At 54.1% G+C, this 17,410-nt stretch overlaps 1 protein-coding gene and 2 pseudogenes across 1 annotated transcript; 1 reads left to right on the top strand and 2 right to left on the bottom strand.

The window, feature by feature from the left end:
* The window catches only part of LOC117097431, a 10,492-nt pseudogene extending 9,288 nt beyond the window's left edge, over positions 1–1,204 (bottom strand).
* Positions 1,205–2,952: 1,748 nt separating this feature from the next.
* LOC117097430 lies at positions 2,953–8,004 on the top strand (annotated as a pseudogene).
* Positions 8,005–8,830: 826 nt separating this feature from the next.
* On the bottom strand, positions 8,831–14,045 carry LOC117097778 (testisin). The gene is made up of 6 exons (XM_033236078.1): positions 13,509–14,045; positions 13,393–13,419; positions 12,882–13,047; positions 11,882–12,174; positions 9,433–9,587; positions 8,831–9,183 (listed from the first exon to the last, which is right to left on the bottom strand). The coding sequence occupies exons 1-6, from the start codon at positions 13,570–13,572 to the stop codon at positions 8,944–8,946; spliced, it is 945 nt and encodes a 314-aa protein (XP_033091969.1). The 5' UTR covers positions 13,573–14,045; the 3' UTR covers positions 8,831–8,943.
* Positions 14,046–17,410: the final 3,365 nt, after the last annotated feature.

The following is a 17,410-nucleotide window of genomic DNA, read 5'->3' as shown; positions in this document are numbered from 1 at the left end:
GCATGCACAGAATGACTCTGGAAGTGCTGGCTCGCCAGGAACGGGGACACTGGTCTCATCGGGATGAGGGTGGGCAGGGGCTGTGAGAGGGGCGGGACTTTAATGACTTGAACCAGGGCCTGCGCCAGGGGTGGCGAAATACGGCCCAGCCAACCACCACCTGTCTCTGCCCAGCCCACGAGCAAAGAATGTCTCCTACATGTTAACATTCTTAGGAAACATTCAAAAGAACGATGTCTTGTGGTCCATGAAAATTCGTCGAAATTCCCATGCCCCAGTTCACAAGTCAAGCATCATTGGCTTGTGAGCATCGTTGGCCCACAGCCGCCGTGTGCTCATTGGCATGTGGCCTGTGGCTGCCTTCATGCTTGCACAGAAGCTCACATGGCTGTGACAGAGACCTGCAGACCCTGAACCTAAAATTCACTATCTGGCACTTCACACAAAATGTCCGCCCACCCCGGTCGATACCTATTCCCAAAGAACCACCAAAGCCCTTTACATGGTGCTGGATGGCACAGTCAGGAAGGGGGCTCACTGTGACCCCCCAGCCCTGATGGGGCAGGAGCCGAGCAGCACATTAGCCTTGGCACCTGGCCCTTGCTCTGGCGCCTGCACCATCTCCCTGGAGAGGCTGATCAGGGCTGGGTTCCTACTGACTAGTGTTTCAAGGTGAGACCCCAGTTGCACCTCTCTGCACCCCTCAAGCGCTCCTCTGGTTTCAGGGGAAGCAGAGCCCAGGCCGGGGGAGGGTAAACGGAGCCCCTCTCAGGAGGAACCTCCTTCAGGGAGGTGGAGGTGGAAGAGGCCAAGCCCTTGGCCAGCACAGCTCTTGGAGGCAGGAGCTCAGAGGTGGCACAAAGGGGCTGTGTTCTCGCCCCAGCCCAGCCTGAGGGCGCCTTTCCACATTTTGCTGGCAGTTCGGAGGCCTTCTTTCTAACTCCAGGCTGACAGGGTTTGGTGCCCAGAAGGAGAGTCATCTGGGCCAGGACTCCAGAAGCACCAGCTGGGGTTGGGGGAACTTGGAGGCAGAGACAGTGCGCACTGGAGGGGATGTTCAGATGGTGAGAACATGGGGATCACACATGCTCGTTCACACACGTGCACTTGAAGATGCATGCATACACATGCAGCCAGACAGACACCGCCCAGCCTCTCCTGCACGCGGGGGGCAGGCACACACGACACTCGTCCTCACCTGCATGCCTGACCTGGGGAAGAAGCCCACCTGGTGGGAGGCACCCCTCTCCCACCCTCCATCTGCCCTGGCCCAAGTGCTGGCCCTGAGCCTGCACTTAGGGAGACTCAACACAGGCCCTTTGTCCCTTGGGATCAGGGCTCCCAAGAGAGGGATTTACTGAGCATTTATTTCCTGCCCCGGGCACGCCCAGTCCTCATTCTGCCAAGAGAGGGGAACAATGAGGCCTTCTCCTGCCTGCAGAGGTGGCCCCGGGCCGGCTGGTCCTTGTGTGTCAGGAGTCAGGTTAGGGCCACAAGCCCCTGGCCTCCCTGCCCTCCAGGTGTGGGACTTGGGAAGACCCCTCTGTGGCTCTGCAGCCTGAGGCGCAGCAGAGAAGAGGGTCTCCATCTTCACCCACTCAGTGGGTGGGTCCTCCCTGTGGCCTGGGGGCCAGGCTGAGCCTCTGTGGGAAGCCCCCAGCCTCACTGGAGGCAGGAACATGAGTCCCTGGCTAGGATCTCCGGACAGGACTGGCCTGACTGAGACTCTGAGCAAAGTCAGGAGCTGTCTCCTCCCAGGGCCTTGGCAGCTCCCTGGGAATCAGGAACCAGAGGGAAGGTCCTGCTGCCTGGGGGAGGGGCAGGATCAGAAGCCCAGGGGCCTTTACCCCAACCCCAGCAGGTCAACACGGGCTATGCATGTGGACTTGCCCTTGAGCGGCTGCTGCTGGGGAAGGAGGCCCTGAGGGAAGGTACCGTAGCCTTGTGCTCCTGAAACCACAGCTCTCACATGCCTGTGGCACACTCACTGGGTCCCGTTGGTGCCACACCTGTGCTAAGCATTTTTTTTTTTTTTTTTTTTTAGAGACAAAGTCTGTCTCTGTTGCCCAGGCTGGAGTGCAGTGACTCGATCTCGACTCACTGTAACCTCCACCTCCCGGGTTCAAGCGATTCCCCTGCCTCTGCCTCCCAAGTAGCTGGGATTACAGGCACCCGCCACCACATCTGGCTAATTTTTTTATTTTTAGTAGAGATGGGGTTTCATCATATTGGCCAGGCTGGTCTCGAACTCCTGACCTTGTGATCTGCCTGCCTCGGCCTCCCAAAGTGTTGGGATTATAGGCATGCGCCACCACGCCCAGCCTCCACTAAGCGTTTTATCTGCACTTACTCCAGAGAAACTCAATACTTTTATTGGAAAACCAGGACACGTAACCACACATTTTACCTAATCTTTCACGTAATTCACCTTCCACTAGTGTTGATGTCAGGCTCAGCCTTTGCACCTGCCCCAGTAGATTCCGTGATAAGTGACCTGAGCAGCCTGACCCAGCTCCACACTCCGACCCTGTTCCTGACTGCATCTCCTGCAGCCACTCCCAGCCTCGGTTTCTCTATCAGTAAACAGGCCCCTAGCACACCCCAGCACCTGAGGCTGTTGGGAGGGAGGAGTGAGACAATGTTTGTGGCCGCCAGCCGTCTGGGAGGTAATTCAATCGTGGGCAGTGAGTTACCCCCATGCTGCTGTTCTCGTGGTAGTGAATTCTCACGACATCTGATGGTTTTATACAGAGATGTTCCCCCTTTTGCCTGGCACTTCTCCTTACTGCCACCATGTGAAGAAGGACGTGTTTGCTTCCCTTTCTGCCATGATAGTAACTTTCCTGAGGCCTCCCCAGCCATGCTGAACTGTGAGTCAATTAAGCCTCTTTCCTTTATAAAATACCTACACTCAGTTATGTCTTTATTAGCAGCGTGAGAATGGACTGATACATGAGGACCGGCCCGGACGAGGCCCTCGATGGTGTGAGGCACTAGAACAGCCTCAAACTGGTTTGAGTCAGTTGCTCATCTCCTTCCCAGGAGTGGTTGAGCCCTCCCTGGGAGGCTGCAGAGGGAGTAGCCCTGTGGGGGCGGGAGGCCAGTTCCTGACTGCGGCCCCCACAGTGAGCCATGTGGAGGGCCTGGAATTTTTGAGACTCGAGGATGGACGGTCCAGACGGACCAAGATGGCAGAAGCTGAGGATGGGCCCTGAGGAGCTGTCCTCCAAGGACAAAGCCAACAGACATTTCCCCTACATTTACCACCCAAATTCAGACATACTGGAGAGTAAAAGGTGACAGTGACACCCACACACTCCCTGCCTCTCCTGTCCTCAGCATTCTCCTGTGTGGGTGTCACTGCATTTGCCGATGTCCCGGACCCTCCGTCCACCCATCGCTTCATCTTCTTTCCTCAGACATATCAGGTGCTGACCTCAGTTCACTTCCCCTCAGACACTTCTGCATGCGTGTCATTAACCAGACTGTCGTAGGGTTGGGCTTTTCCCAGTTTGAAGCGTAATTTGCATACAACGAAATCACAAATCTCGAAGTGTATATTCACAGATTTAAAAAATATTTATGAGGCTGGGCGTTATGGCTCAAGCCTGTAATCCCAGCACTTTGGGAAGCCGAGACGGGTGGATCACAAGGTCAGGAGATTGAGACCATCCTGGCTAACATGGTGAAACCCCATCTCTACTAAAAATACAAAAAACCAGCCGGGCGAGGTGGCGGGCGCCTGTAGTCCCAGCTACTAGGGAGGCTGAGGCAGGAGAAAGGCGTAAACCCGGGAGGCGGAGCTTACAGTGAGCTGAGATCCGGCCACACTGCACTCCAGCCTGGGCGGCAGAGCGAGACTCCGTCTCAAAAAAAAAAAAAAAAAAATTTATGAATTCCCGGACCACTTGGCTGGGCTGCAGCATCTGGCAGGAGGGCTGGGGCTAACTACCCACTTGAGACCAGCCTGCAGAACAAAGTGAAACCTTGTATCTACAGAAAATAATTTTAAACAGCTTAGCTGGGTGTGGTAGTGTGGGGCCTGTAGACCCAGCTACTCAGAAGACTGAGGTGGAAGGAGCCCAGGACTTCAAAGTTGCAGTGAGCTAGAATCACACCACTACACTGGCTCCAGTCTGGGTGCCAAAGCGAGACCCTATCTCTTAAAAAAAAAAAAAAAAAAAACTATGCCAGGCACGGTGGTTCACGCCTGTAATCGCAGCACTTTGGGAGGCTGAGGCGGGTGGATCGAGAGGTCAGGAGTTCGAGACCAGCCTGGCCAATATGGTGAAATCCCCGTCTCTACTAAAAATTACAAAAGTAGTTGGGCATGGTGGCACTCCTAGCTACTCAGGAGGCTGAGGCAGGATAATTGCTTGAACCAGGGAGGCGGAGCTTGCAGTGAGCCAAATGGCGCCATTGCACTCCAGCCTGGGTAACAGAGTGAGACTCTGTCTCAAAAAAAAAGGATGATGGGAAAACTGGCTGAAAGCTGTCGTAGCCATTGAGTAGCATTTCATGACTGGGTTGAAATACAACAGAAGACAAGGCCAATTCTATAAAAGGAACCACTAGTACAATTTGAACAAAAAGTTGTATTAGCGATATCGCCAGAGTTACCCACTAGGTGGAGTAAAGCAGGTTTTTAGGTCCAGTTCTGTTAAGTTACCCTGCAGTTACTGGCTGTAAATCTTTGTACAGATTATCCTGTCAAGGGAGAAAGGTGGGCCTTAAGAGAGGTAAGTGGACCACCATGATATGGAATCTCGTTTTGATGGTCTTGGGAAAAGCTGCAGTATGAAGCCGGCAATTTTGCAGTTAAAATGTCTCTGGTTATGGCCTTGGATGGTTGGTGAACTCTCAGTGTAGTCCACACATCAGGCACAATACTTGTCCCTGGATATTTCTGTTAAATTGTTTAGTTTTAGTTCACAGGGCATTTATGAAAGAACAACTTACAGTTTTAACAATTCCATAGGAGAAAAGTGGATTGGAGGAACTTAGAATTTAGGGTCGATATAGTCTACAGGTAGATGATTAAACTGGTCTATAAACAATTTAAATATGACATTCCAAAGCCTTTGTAATGTTACAGGATCTCTGGGGTATTGTTTTTCTGGCTGGAAACCTGTGGCTGCTGGCGCCTTGGCCCAAGTTTTGCTCAGGCCTGCTGGGCTCATTTCACCCACTCAGCCTGGCAGGCTGCACTCGACTCACACTACCGGCCTGGATCCCGTGCCTCCAAGTGAGACTGCGAGCCGGCTGTGGAATGGCGACAGGTGTGTGAGTGAGCATGGGCCCCAGCCACTGTGCAGTCATATATGCCAGCTGCTGCCACGGGGCAGGCAGCTCCAGGTCCCAGCATGGGCGCCACCTCTCTGCGAGGCTGCAGCTGGACAGGGTGCATCACAAGCAGCTTGCCTGGCACCAGGGAATGTGGTGGCACCTGGAAACTTGGAGATGCCAAGAACCACAGAGCCCCAAAGAGGGAGACACAGACCTGGCTCAGGGAGCTCCCAGGTCTGGGCTCCCCTCAAGGACTGCAGCATTTCTCTCCTTCTCTTCACTGGAAATGTGGCGAGCAAGGGCCATGTTCAGCCCTGTTTGTGTTACAGCTCCTTTATCTTCGCCATTTCATGGGTCCCGAGTTCTTGTCCTGTGACCAGGAAGAACAAGGTACGCAGACACGTGGAGGGTGAGCAAGGCAAAGAGGAGCTTTACTGAGTGACAGAATCAAATTTTGGGTAAAGCAGTTAGAGTCAGTTACTACTGTACTGACTGGACAAAGAATAGTCGTTAACTGTGAAGATGTGACAAAATTATGTGAGGCTTAGAATGTAAGAGCTATTCTTTAAATGTCTGTGCAGGATTCTCTTGGTCTCGATTTCTCACCCTTGAAGGTAGAGTGTTACCTTTCCTTCTGGTGTAGGGAGAGTGTCTGTTACATGGACTTTTCATCCTTTGCTTTAAAGAAACAGCACAAAGGTCAAAATGATTTTTTTAAAACCTGCTGTTTTCAAGTGCTTTACTTAAATAGTCAATATGCCAGAATACTGAGGAGCTTGGAGAAAAGAGAATTTAGTTTAGAGAGGGATAAAGTAGAAGTGTAGAAATGGGACAGGAAGGCTGCAGACAGGAAAGAATCTCAGCTCGCTTTGAGCCAGTGCCTTGCAGAGAGGCAATTTTGAATCAGAATGCGCTTAGAACTTCAGGAAACACATGAAGTATGCCACTCATTCAGATTGCTTAATGTTAGGCTCACGGTCTCATAATTTAGCCCTAAAAGACAATTTTGAGGGAACTCAAAAGACCCCAGTGAAGCAGTGTCATTGTCTGGGGTAAATACCCGAGGTTTGTTGCCTCATGCCAAGGAAATCAAGGACACAGACACATGTGGAGTGAGATTAACAGCAGAGGTTTAGTACAAGGAAAGAGAAAGGAGAACAGTTCTGTCTCCAGTGAAGGAGAGGGGCTCTTGAGTGGGACTTCTTGCCGGCGGCAGAGTGCACAGGGTTTTATAGACAGGCTTGAGGAGGCGGTGCCTGATTTACATAGGGCCCAAAGATTGGCTGGACCAGGTGTGACATTTACATAGTGTGTGGGGAAGCTGGTCACCCCACCCTAATCTCTTATTATGCAAACGAGGTCTCTACTTGGCCAGTGCCACGTTGCCTGCTCCTTACTGTGCATGTGGTTGACAAGGAAAGAGGAAGATGGAGCCACCATGCTGGACGTGCATGGCCCCCAGTTAGCCTTTTCCTACAACACAGCTGCTAGCATTCACCCATGCAAGCTTCTAGCTTGCTTGTCTGTATCTGCAACTCGATTTTACAAGCTGCTCTTTGTTAGAAAAGAAAATAACTTGGGGGCTGCTTTTCATCAGAAAGAAAACCTGCCCGGGCGCAGTGGCTCACGCCTATAATCTCAGCACTTTGGGAGGCCAAGGGGGACAGATCACCTGAGGTTGGGAGTTCGAGACCAGCCTGAACAACATGGAGAAACCCCATCTCTACTAAAAATAAAAAATTAGCCGGGCGTGGTGGCACATGCCTGTAATCCCAGCTACTCAGGAGGCTGAGGCAGAAGAATTGCTTGAACTTGGGAGGTGGAGTTTGCGGTGAATCGAGATGTCACGACTGCACTCCAGCCTGGACAAGAGCAAAATTCCATCTCAAAAAAAAAAAAAAAGAAGAAAGAGAAAGAAGAAAGAAAGAAGGAAGGAAAGGAAAGGAAAGGAAAGGAAAGGAAAAGGAAAGGAAAGGAAGAAAGAGAAAGAAAGAAAGAAAGAAGAAAACCATACCAATAACTCCCTTCCCCTCGCTATCTGCCTAAATACTTTCTTCTTATCTCCTGTATCACCAGGAGGGCCATAAAAGATCCGAAGTAGCTCAGGTGTACTCTGTCCCCTGATTTGAAAGCACCTCTAGCCTCAGTCACTGAGCCACAGCCAAGGACTTAGCAGCCCCTGCTTCGAATCCTCTCACTCCCCCACACGCTGTCCCCCTCACACTGCTTTCTCCTGCCACGCCACTGCCTTCCACAGGCCATTTCCACCGAGGAAAAGGAATCATCTTGTACGTCCACTATCCAGAATCTCCACTCTTTCCACCCCTTTGCTGATGTAAGTAAGAGTGATGACCTGCTCCCTGCAGGCACTGAGGATTAGATCCATGCAAGAATTCAGCAGAGAAATGACAGGAAAACCCTTAGTCCTGTCCAAGGGATCACTAAGGATTACAATAAAAAGCAACTAGTGAAGGCATTTAAGAGGAAATTTGCCTGCAATGGGACGGTAACTGAGCATCCAGAATACAGAGAAGTCATTCAGCTACAGGGTGACCAGTGCAAGAACATATGCCAGTGCCTTGTAGAGGTGGGACTGACTAAGGACGACTGGCTGATGGTTCAAGGGTTTTAACTACTTGTGGCTCACTGAAACTTAAGTGAGGATTTCCTCGTAATGAGTAGAATTTCCCTTCTTTCCCTTGTTACAAGTTTAAAAACCTCACAGTTTGTCTAATGTAACCATTTGGGGTCTGCTTTTAACTTGGACTAGTGTAATTCCTTCATGCAATAAACTGAGAAAATAAAAAATAAAAAATAAAAACATCACTAAGGCAGGACCATGATTTTCAAACATGGAGCCACCTGGAGTCCCACAAGGGGAAGCATTATTGCCTGCTCCCTGGGTGCCCAGAGCCTCACCTCAGGGCTGCGCCAGCTCTGGGGCATCCTATGCCCCAGGACTACTCTCAACATGGTGGGGGGCGTGGTCAAGAGGGAAACGCCCACCCTGGTGTCCTTGTCCTCAGTGGATCAATGCTGAGGCCCCCACAGGATTGCACCCCAGTTGCCTAGAATGGCACCCTCCGTGTTTGTGCAAGCTCATCAGCGTTCCCTCCTTCCCTGCCTCAGTTTCCCCACTTCCAGCAATCACCTCCCAGATAAACTACCTGCACCCATGTCCTGGTCCTAGGTCAGCCTTGAGGGAACCATGGTAAGATCAGGATGTCTGGCGTTTCTGTGCTGGATCCTTGGGGGGTGAGGGATGTCAGGATCATTTCCTCCAATGCACACACCCCCATTCCAGGCTTCTCAGCTCCTGGCACCCTGGAACTACTCCTGTTCCATTGCGGGGCATGATATGCATCTAATTTCAGCTACTCAGGAGGGTGAGGCAGGAGGATCGAGATCAGCCTAGGAGTTCAAGACCAGCCTGGGCAACACACAATTCTCTTTCTGATCAAAACAGAACAGATGTGGGTGTGAGCCAGGGGCACAGACAGGCCGGCTGCACAAGAGAGAATGAGCTGTCCATGAAGCCACCACATTTGAGGATTACTCTGCAAGGCATCAACTGGAATGTATTTATTACCAAACAAGACAGAAGAGAACCAGGGCCTGACTTAGCAGTGGCCCCAGCCTGCACGGGCTTGGGTAGGCTCAGGCCGGCCCCAGGAGTGGGAGAGCCCAGAGAAGAGGGAGAAAGAGCAGCGGCCAGGAGGGGTCTGGCTGGGACATGCCACTCTGGGCCATCAGCTTCTGGATCCACCCGAAGTGGTAGCTGACATTGGTGTAGACACCGGGCCGATTGGGCCGACCACAGCCCACTCCCCAGCTCACGACTCCAATCTGATACCACAGCCCATTCTTGTTACAGGCCAAGGGTCCACCTGAGTCACCCTGGGGAGCAGCGGGGCTGAGGTCAGCCTGGGGCGCAGTGAGTGGGGCAGGGGAGAAGCCGAGAGCAGGAAGGGCTGTGGGGCTGGGTAGACTGGGTGCACATCCTCCTCCCCCCCGGCAGCGGCCGAGCCTCTGTTTCTGCATCTGCAGAGTAGGGCAACAGTCTCCACCTCCTGGGGTTGGCATGAGGGTCAAATAAGGCACAGGGACACAGGTTGCTTTCCTGGGCATGGTGGCAGGGACACTCACGAAGCAGGAATCCTTCTCGCCTTGGGCATCGCCAGCACAAACCATGTCTCCAAAGATGTCCGTGCGGAAACTGTACTTGAGGAAGAGGTAGTTGCACATAGAGTTGTTTATGATGGCGACCTGAACTTCCTGGAGGGTGTAGGGAGATGGCAGTTCTGTGGGGACGATAGAAGGAAAGAGAGAGACACCAACCTGAGGCCCCTCTAGGGAGGGATGGAACAGGCTGTGGGGGTGGGGGTCCTAGGGCACCCACTGTGCCTGGCAGGTTCATCTCCATTACCCCCAGCTCCAGCCCAGACCCCAGCACAGCAGAGGCCCTCAGCAGCATCATGAAGGCCCCAGGGAGAGACAGGCTGTCAGAGCTCCCCCAGCCTCACTTTCCCTATCTGTAGAATGGCAACAATGGCCCTGCCTGCACCCACGGAGAGATTCCCTAGCAAAAAGGAGCAGGGGGAGGGACGAAGGCAGTTGAGATGGTGTTAAGATGAGCACCCAAAGCCAGACCTAGGGGAGAGGCAGCCTGGCTGCAGCCCTGGCCTCAGTAGCAGCTGGACGCTTTCAGGGCCTGGGCACAAGCTTGTTGCGGTGCTCTTAGGGCCCCCCCAGTACCCCTGGGAGGCAGCAGTCATCACGACCCACTCCCAGATAAGGAGAGTCAGGGGGATATCACCCCGCTGACCCCCGGCAAGGCACTGGGGAAGTCTCAGAGCCTGACAGGAACCCACACCTGTCCAATTCCTGCCTCAGAGTCCCAGCCAGCACCTTGTCCTGCAGAGGATGACAAAAGACAACAAGGCCCAACGTGCAGGCAGCGCTTCCCATCAGCGGGGTCTCTTCTAAGCCCTTGGGACTAACAACCTGGGAACTAGCCTGTGATGTGGAGCCATCATTGCCCTGTTTCACAGGGGAGGAAACTGAGGCACTGTGAGATGAACAGCTTTGCCCAAGGCCTCCCAGTCAGCGCAGGGCAGAGCAAAGGTGCGCACCAGCCAGGGGGCTCCAGAAGTGCCTGACCCCCGCCTCCCCTACACTGTGAGTTGAGGCGCAGCCTGGGGTTGGTGTGACCTGTCCACTCTGGGCTGGGGAGAGAGGGTGGCAGAGGCAGCCTGGCCGTGCCCCCGGCTCACACCCACTCATCTTTGCAGCAGGGGCCCTTCTCAGGGAAGGGAAAGGATCCCTCTTCTAGAGGGAAGCGGCTCCAGTGCTGAGTTCCCCATTCCCTCTTCCAACTGCTGGGGTGTGACCTGGGGATATCCCTTACCCTCTCTAAGGCAAGGGGCCCTGACTTCTCCATGTATCAGTTCTTCGCAATTTCCATAACCCTCTCAGTTTTCTCATCTGTACAATGGGTATAAAAACATTACCAACTTCCTTCCTAGGTGAGCTCCAGGAGAAGGAGAGGCCGCGCCTGGCTCACTGCTGGGTCCCCACGCCTAGAACAGTGCCAGGCATGCTGCGTGTGCTCAAGGAACCACATTGTTTTTTTTTTTTTTTTTGAGACAGAGTCTCGCTGTATTGCCCAGGCTGGAGTGCAGTGGCACGATCTCGGCTCACTGCAAGCTCCGCCTCCCGGGTTTACGCCATTCTCCTGCCTCAGCCTCCCGAGTAGCTGGGACTACAGGCGCCCGCCATCTCGCCCGGCTAGTTTTTTGTATTTTTTAGTAGAGACGGGGTTTCACCATGTAGACCAGGATGGTCTCGATCTCCTGACCTCGTGATCCACCCATCTCGGCCTCCCAAAGTGCTGGGATTACAGGCTTGAGCCACCGCGCCCGGCCCCACATTTGTTATTGTTACTACTGTTGTGGGATGATGCAGGGACAGGCCAGACGGGGGAGCAGAGGGAAGGGGATTCCTGATACAGGGAACACACCCAGTTGGGGGCTGCCGGCCCCAGGACTCCTCCAGATGCTGAGCCCACTTCTGAAAGAAAGGGCATGTGTGTGGGGGACACGCAGGTGCCAGGGCAGGCCCACCAGAGAATCCCCAGAGGGGTTTCGGTGGGAGCTGCGGTTGAGCATGGCTTGAAAATTTCTGGGGAGAGGAACGGGCTCAGTGCTGCAGGAGTATCGGCCAGAGCTAGGGTGGGTGCAAGAGGCTTGGAGAGCCTGATGCTTGGGGCATTGGTGAGCACCGGGGGAGGTGGAAAGATGCAGCAATAAATTCAAGCCTGAGGTTTATGTCGCCAAGCCCTCCAGAACCCCTCCACCACCCCACCACCCACAGGCCTGTGCCAAGCTGGCCTCCCTCTCACACTCTCCTTCTGGCCCCCACAGCCCCTGGAAGGGAGAGACTGGGTGTTTGGTCCCTGCCCTGGCAGGTGAGTAGAGACTGCTCGCAAGAGGGGCGTAGCCTGCACTCCCTGACCAAGCAAGGGGCTATTGTGCCTGCCTAGGGGAACAGGTGAACAAAGACAGTTCCTCCCTGACCCGCCTGTTCCCAGCCTCACCCTCATCCTCTTTGATGTTCCCCCAGCCGGTCACCCAGCAGTCTGTCTGGTTCTGAAACTCAAATGTGGAAGCCTGGAGACAGATGGGCTGGATGTGGTTAGTGTAGGCGACAGGTGCAGACAGCTTCACCAAGGCAATGTCATACGATGAATTCCCCAGGTAGCGAGGGCTCAAATAGATATTCGACACGAAGTAACGGGTGTAGTAGGCCTGCAGGCTCCAGAAGGATGGCATGGAAGTCAGCTGGCCAAACTGGATCGTCCACCCAGAGGGATCACTAAGGTCACTCTCACTGGTAGAAGAGAAGAGCGCAATCAGGAGCCCTGGACGGAGGACTGGCTGCCTGAGCACAACTGGGGCCCAATCCAGGAGGGAAGACTGTGGCGTTGCTACTACTTGCTAACACCCAGTGTCCCTTGCAGAAATGAAAGAGCCCAGAGAGATCACAACCAAAGTCCTAGGACCTGCTCCTGGAGCAGGAGGGTGAGGTCTTGTCATTTCTCAGAGCTGTCCCAAGGACCTTGCATTAAGTCAAGGCCTCCAGGGGCACCCCCATGCAGCCCAAGGAGGAATGGGCAGATGCACCACGGCAATGTGGGCTTGGCAGGATGGAGTCCACACAGCGTCCCGGGTGTGCTCGCCTTCGTTCAGTGCTCCACACTGTACTGCACATCCACCAGGAGGGGGGATGTGGGTGGGATGGATGGCGGTGAACTTTGGGTTAAAAGAAAAAGGGAGAGAATACCCAAAAGTGTGTGGAAATGTTCTGGAAGAACATTCTGGAAGAACCTGAACAGGGTTCCCTCAAGGAGACCCAAAAGGAACTGGAGTGGGTGTAATCGGCTGCAGCAGAGCCTGGGGCTCAGTAGAACACCAGGCGGCATCCACGCACCACATTCACGCCCAAGTGTGGCATCAGACCATAGGTAAAGTTAGGTGGCACTCCCTCCAGCCCTGCTCCTGCCCCTCCCCACACCTCTCAGTTCGCACCCCACTCACTCTTCAAAGCAGTGCGCAGCCGTGAGCGCCCAGCGGTGGCTGAGCAGACTCGCTCCGCACACGTGGGAATCCCACAGGCGCAGGCTCCCTTGCCATGGCCAACGCCCGAGTTCAGCGTCCTGTCCACCCACGATGCGCGTCGTGATGACCCGTTGGCCGCATGGTCCTCCGATGGTGAGAGGAACTGCTGAGCCGCGGGAGGCAGCCCCCCAAGCCCAACCTCTCCCTTTCTCCCCTTCAGCCCAGTCCGGGAAACCACGTTTTTGCCCACCCAGTGTCCCTTCGCGTGTGTGCAGCAGGAAGCAGGTGACATTGGAGACCCTCCCACGTGCCCTGCGGGGCCTGCCCATCCCCCTCCAGCGCCCATTAGTTACTTTCCACACCAACAGAGTTCTTGATCCCGGGGGCGGGGCCGAGAGAGCAGTAGAGGCCGCGGGCCTTCCCCTCCCCCCGCCCCCGTGCACCTCGGCCCAACGGCCCTGGCGGGCATCGCGCATCCTGGGCGCCCTACCTGACGACAGCTCCGCCTCATCTGACTCTGTAGGAGACAAGAAGTGAGCTCCCCGCGGCCTCCACCTCCCGTCCTCCCCATCGCCCCCCGTCCCGACAGCATTGCCCCCAGCTCACCCGGCTTCCCGAGTCCAGCCCGCGCCAGCAGCAGCGCCAGCAGCAGCGCCTCGCGCGCGCCCATGGCCTCCTCTCCAGCGGCCTGGCGCCTCCTCTGCCTCCTCTCGCGCCGGCCCGGGGCGCCCCCTGGGGGCGGGGCGGGGTGGGAGCTCTGCCCTCTACTCCCAGCTTCACACTCCTGGGCCCAAGGGCTGTTTGGGGACTCTCAGACCTGGTAGCGCCCTGGCTTTCAGCTCCTAGGGCGGATCTTCAACCACACTCCTTGATGTGGCCCAGACCCGGTGGACCCCACAGTCCCTTTCTTGTCTGCAGCCCAGCGGTCCTGGCTGCCCGCTTGGTGCCCCGTGTCCTCCACCTACCACCTCCTCCAGCACCAAGGGCCTGGCTCTGAGCCAGGAGTCCCCTTAAAGCCTGGGGGCCCCTGAGGGCCGGGTGGGGCCTGGCAGCATGGCTGGTCCTTCATGAGACTTTCTTGGGAAAACAGTGCTCCTGGGCCGGTTCCACCCAGAATGGGGATCCCGCCAAGTCTCTACCCAGGCCGTCCCCACTATGGGCTCCTGCTGGGCTTTCTTCACTCCTCCGAAACAAATTTTTTTTTTTTTTTTTTTTTTGAGATGCAGTTTCGCTGCTGTCGCCCAGGCTGGAGTGCATTGGTGTGATCCCAGCTCACTGCAACCTTCACCTCCCGGGTTCAAGCGATTCTCCTGCCTCAGCCTCCCAAGTAGCTGGGGTTACAGACACGCACCAGCACACCTGCTCATTTTTGTATTTTTAGTAGAGACGGGGTTTCGCCGTGTTAACCAGGCTGGTTTCCAACTCCTGATCTCAGGTGATCCACCCCCTCCGCCTCTCAAAGTGCTGGGATTACAGGCATGAGCCACCGCGCCCGGCTGCAATTCCACTTCTGAGTATACACCCAAAAGAACTGAAAGGAAGGTCTTCAAGATATATTGGTTTTTGTTTTTTGGGGGTGTTTAGTTTTGGGGGTTTGTTTGTTTTTGAGATGGTGTCTTGCTCTGTTGCTCGGGCTGGAGTGCAGTGGCGCGATCTTGGCTCACTGCAACTTCCGCCTCCTGGGTGATTCTCCTGTCTCAGCCTCCAGAGTAGCTGGGATTAGAGGCACCCACCACCAGGCTCAGCTAATTTTTGCATTTTTAGTAGAGATGAGGTTTCGCCGTGTTGGCCAGGCTGGTCTTGAACTTCTGACCTCAGGTGATCTGCCCTCCGCAGCCTCCCAAAGTGCCAGGGTGAAGGTGTGAGCCACCATGCCCGGCCTTCAAGAGATATTTGTACACCCATGTTCATAGCAGGATTATTCACAGTAGCTGACATGAAAGCAACCCAAGAATCCATTGACCAATGAACGGATCAGTGAAAATGGGAATGTACAATTACATGCCACATAATGAGGTTTTGCTCAGTGATTGACTACACAGGTACACGACAGTGGTTCCGTAAGATTATAATACCATATTTTGATTGTACTTTTCTATGTTTAGATACACAAATACGTATTATTGTGTTAGAGTTGCCTACAGTGTTTACTATGGTAACAAGCTCTGTAGCTTTGTAGTCTAAGAGCAACAGGCTAGACCGCCTACCCTGGGTGTAGCAGGCTATGCCATGCAGGTATGTGGAAGTGCACTCTGTGATGTTCCCGCAATGTTGACATCACCTAGCCACGCTTTTCTCAAAAGGTATACTTGTTGTTAAGTAATGGATGACTTGCTGCTGAACTAGACATTTAAAATGGTTAAAGTGGGCCGGGTGCTGTGGCTCTCACCTGTAATCCCAGCACTTTGGGAGGCCGAGACAGGCAGATCACAAGCTCAGGAGTTCAAGACCAGCCTGGCCAGTATGGTGAAACCCCGTCTCTACTAAAAATACAAAAATTAGCTGGTGGTGCTGGTGGGTGCCTGCAATCCCAGCTACTCGGGAGGCTGAGGCAGGAGAATCTCTTGAACCTGGGAGGCAGGGGTTGCAGTGAGCTGAGACAGCATCACTGCACTCCAGCCTGGGCGACAGAGTGAGACTCGGTCTCAAAAAATTAAAAAATAAAATGGTTAAAGTGATTTCATGTTATGTGTATTTTATCGCAATAAAAAATAATGTTTTAAAACCTGTGAATAGGCCGGGCATGGTAGCTCACACCTACAATTCCCACCAGTTTGGGAGGCTGAGACGGGTGGGCCCCTTGAGGTCAGGAGTTCGAGACCAGCCTGCCCAACATGGTGAAACCCTGTCTCTACTAAAAACACAAAAATTAGCTGGATGTTGGGACCGGTGCCTGTAATTCCAGCTACTCAGGAGGCTGAGGCAGGAGAATCGCTTGAACCAGCAGGCGGAGCTTACAGAGAGCCGAGATTACACTACTGCACTCCAGCCTGGGTGACAGAGAGTTCATTTCAAAATAAATAAATAAATAAATAATAAAACCTGTGAATATACACTTCCAAATTTGTGATTTCATTGTATGCAAATTACGCTTCAAACTGGGAAAAGCCCAACCCTACGACAGTCTGGTTAATGACACGCATGCAGAAGTGTCTGAGGGGAAGTGAACTGAGGTCAGCACCTGATATGTCTGAGGAAAGAAGATGAAGCGATGGGTGGACGGAGGGTCCGGGACATCGGCAAATGCAGTGACACCCACACAGGAGAATGCTGAGGACAGGAGAGGCAGGGAGTGTGTGGGTGTCACTGTCACCTTTTACTCTCCAGTATGTCTGAATTTGGGTGGTAAATGTAGGGGAAATGTCTGTTGGCTTTGTCCTTGGAGGACAGCTCCTCAGGGCCCATCCTCAGCTTCTGCCATCTTGGTCCGTCTGGACCGTCCATCCTCGAGTCTCAAAAATTCCAGGCCCTCCACATGGCTCACTGTGGGGGCCGCAGTCAGGAACTGGCCTCCCGCCCCCACAGGGCTACTCCCTCTGCAGCCTCCCAGGGAGGGCTCAACCACTCCTGGGAAGGAGATGAGCAACTGACTCAAACCAGTTTGAGGCTGTTCTAGTGCCTCACACCATCGAGGGCCTCGTCCGGGCCGGTCCTCATGTATCAGTCCATTCTCACGCTGCTAATAAAGACATAACTGAGTGTAGGTATTTTATAAAGGAAAGAGGCTTAATTGACTCACAGTTCAGCATGGCTGGGGAGGCCTCAGGAAAGTTACTATCATGGCAGAAAGGGAAGCAAACACGTCCTTCTTCACATGGTGGCAGTAAGGAGAAGTGCCAGGCAAAAGGGGGAACATCTCTGTATAAAACCATCAGATGTCGTGAGAATTCACTACCACGAGAACAGCAGCATGGGGGTAACTCACTGCCCACGATTGAATTACCTCTCACCAGGTCCCTCCCACAACATGTGGGAATGATGGGAACTACAATTCAGGATGAGATTTGGGTGGGGACACAGCCAAACCATATCACCTCAATAACACAGACTGGTTTCCCCAGCAGGTGGCTGGCGGCCACGAACATTTTCTCGCTTCTCCCTCCCAACAGCCTCAGGCGCTGGGGTGTGCTGGGGCCTGTTTATTGACAGAGAAACCGAGGCTGAGAGTGGCTGCGTGAGGTGCAGTCAGGAACAGGGTCGGAGTGTGGCGCCGGGCCAGGCTGCTCAGGTCACTTATCATGCAATCTACCGGGGCAGGTGCGGAGGCTGAGCCCGACATCCTTCTTCCATTCACAGGACAGGGCCCGAGCAAGTCAGCTGGAGTACAGCCACGGACGTGGACAGGGTGGGCCCCTGTGGGGCACTTCCTGGCCCCCAGGAGGGGAGGTCAGGGGAGTGGGCCAAGCCCCAGGTTCTAAGCTCGTGCCTGCCTCAGGAGAGATTCAGGGGGATGCTAACCAGGTGCTATGGGCTGTCTTTGTCCCCGAAAGTTCATATGTGGAAGCTCT

This window comes from Trachypithecus francoisi, unplaced genomic scaffold (assembly GCF_009764315.1).
Source record: "Trachypithecus francoisi isolate TF-2019V2 unplaced genomic scaffold, Tfra_2.0 Lachesis_group15, whole genome shotgun sequence".
NCBI classification, from domain to species: Eukaryota; Metazoa; Chordata; class Mammalia; order Primates; family Cercopithecidae; genus Trachypithecus; species Trachypithecus francoisi.
Note: the sequence above shows the minus strand (reverse complement) of the source record. Positions and strands in the feature narration are given on the sequence as shown.

Bases quoted from the DNA above. Each gene is read 5' to 3' on its own strand.
- LOC117097778 (XM_033236078.1), bottom strand. From the start codon at position 13,572: ATGGGCGCGCGCGAGGCGCTGCTGCTGGCGCTGCTGCTGGCGCGGGCT. The intron at 13,048-13,392 runs GTAGGGCGCCCA...TCACCATCGGAG, and splicing joins TGAGGCGGAGCTGTCGTCAG to GACCATGCGGCCAACGGGTC. The intron at 12,175-12,881 runs GTGAGTGGGGTG...CTCTTCTACCAG, and splicing joins GCTGCGCACTGCTTTGAAGA to TGAGAGTGACCTTAGTGATC.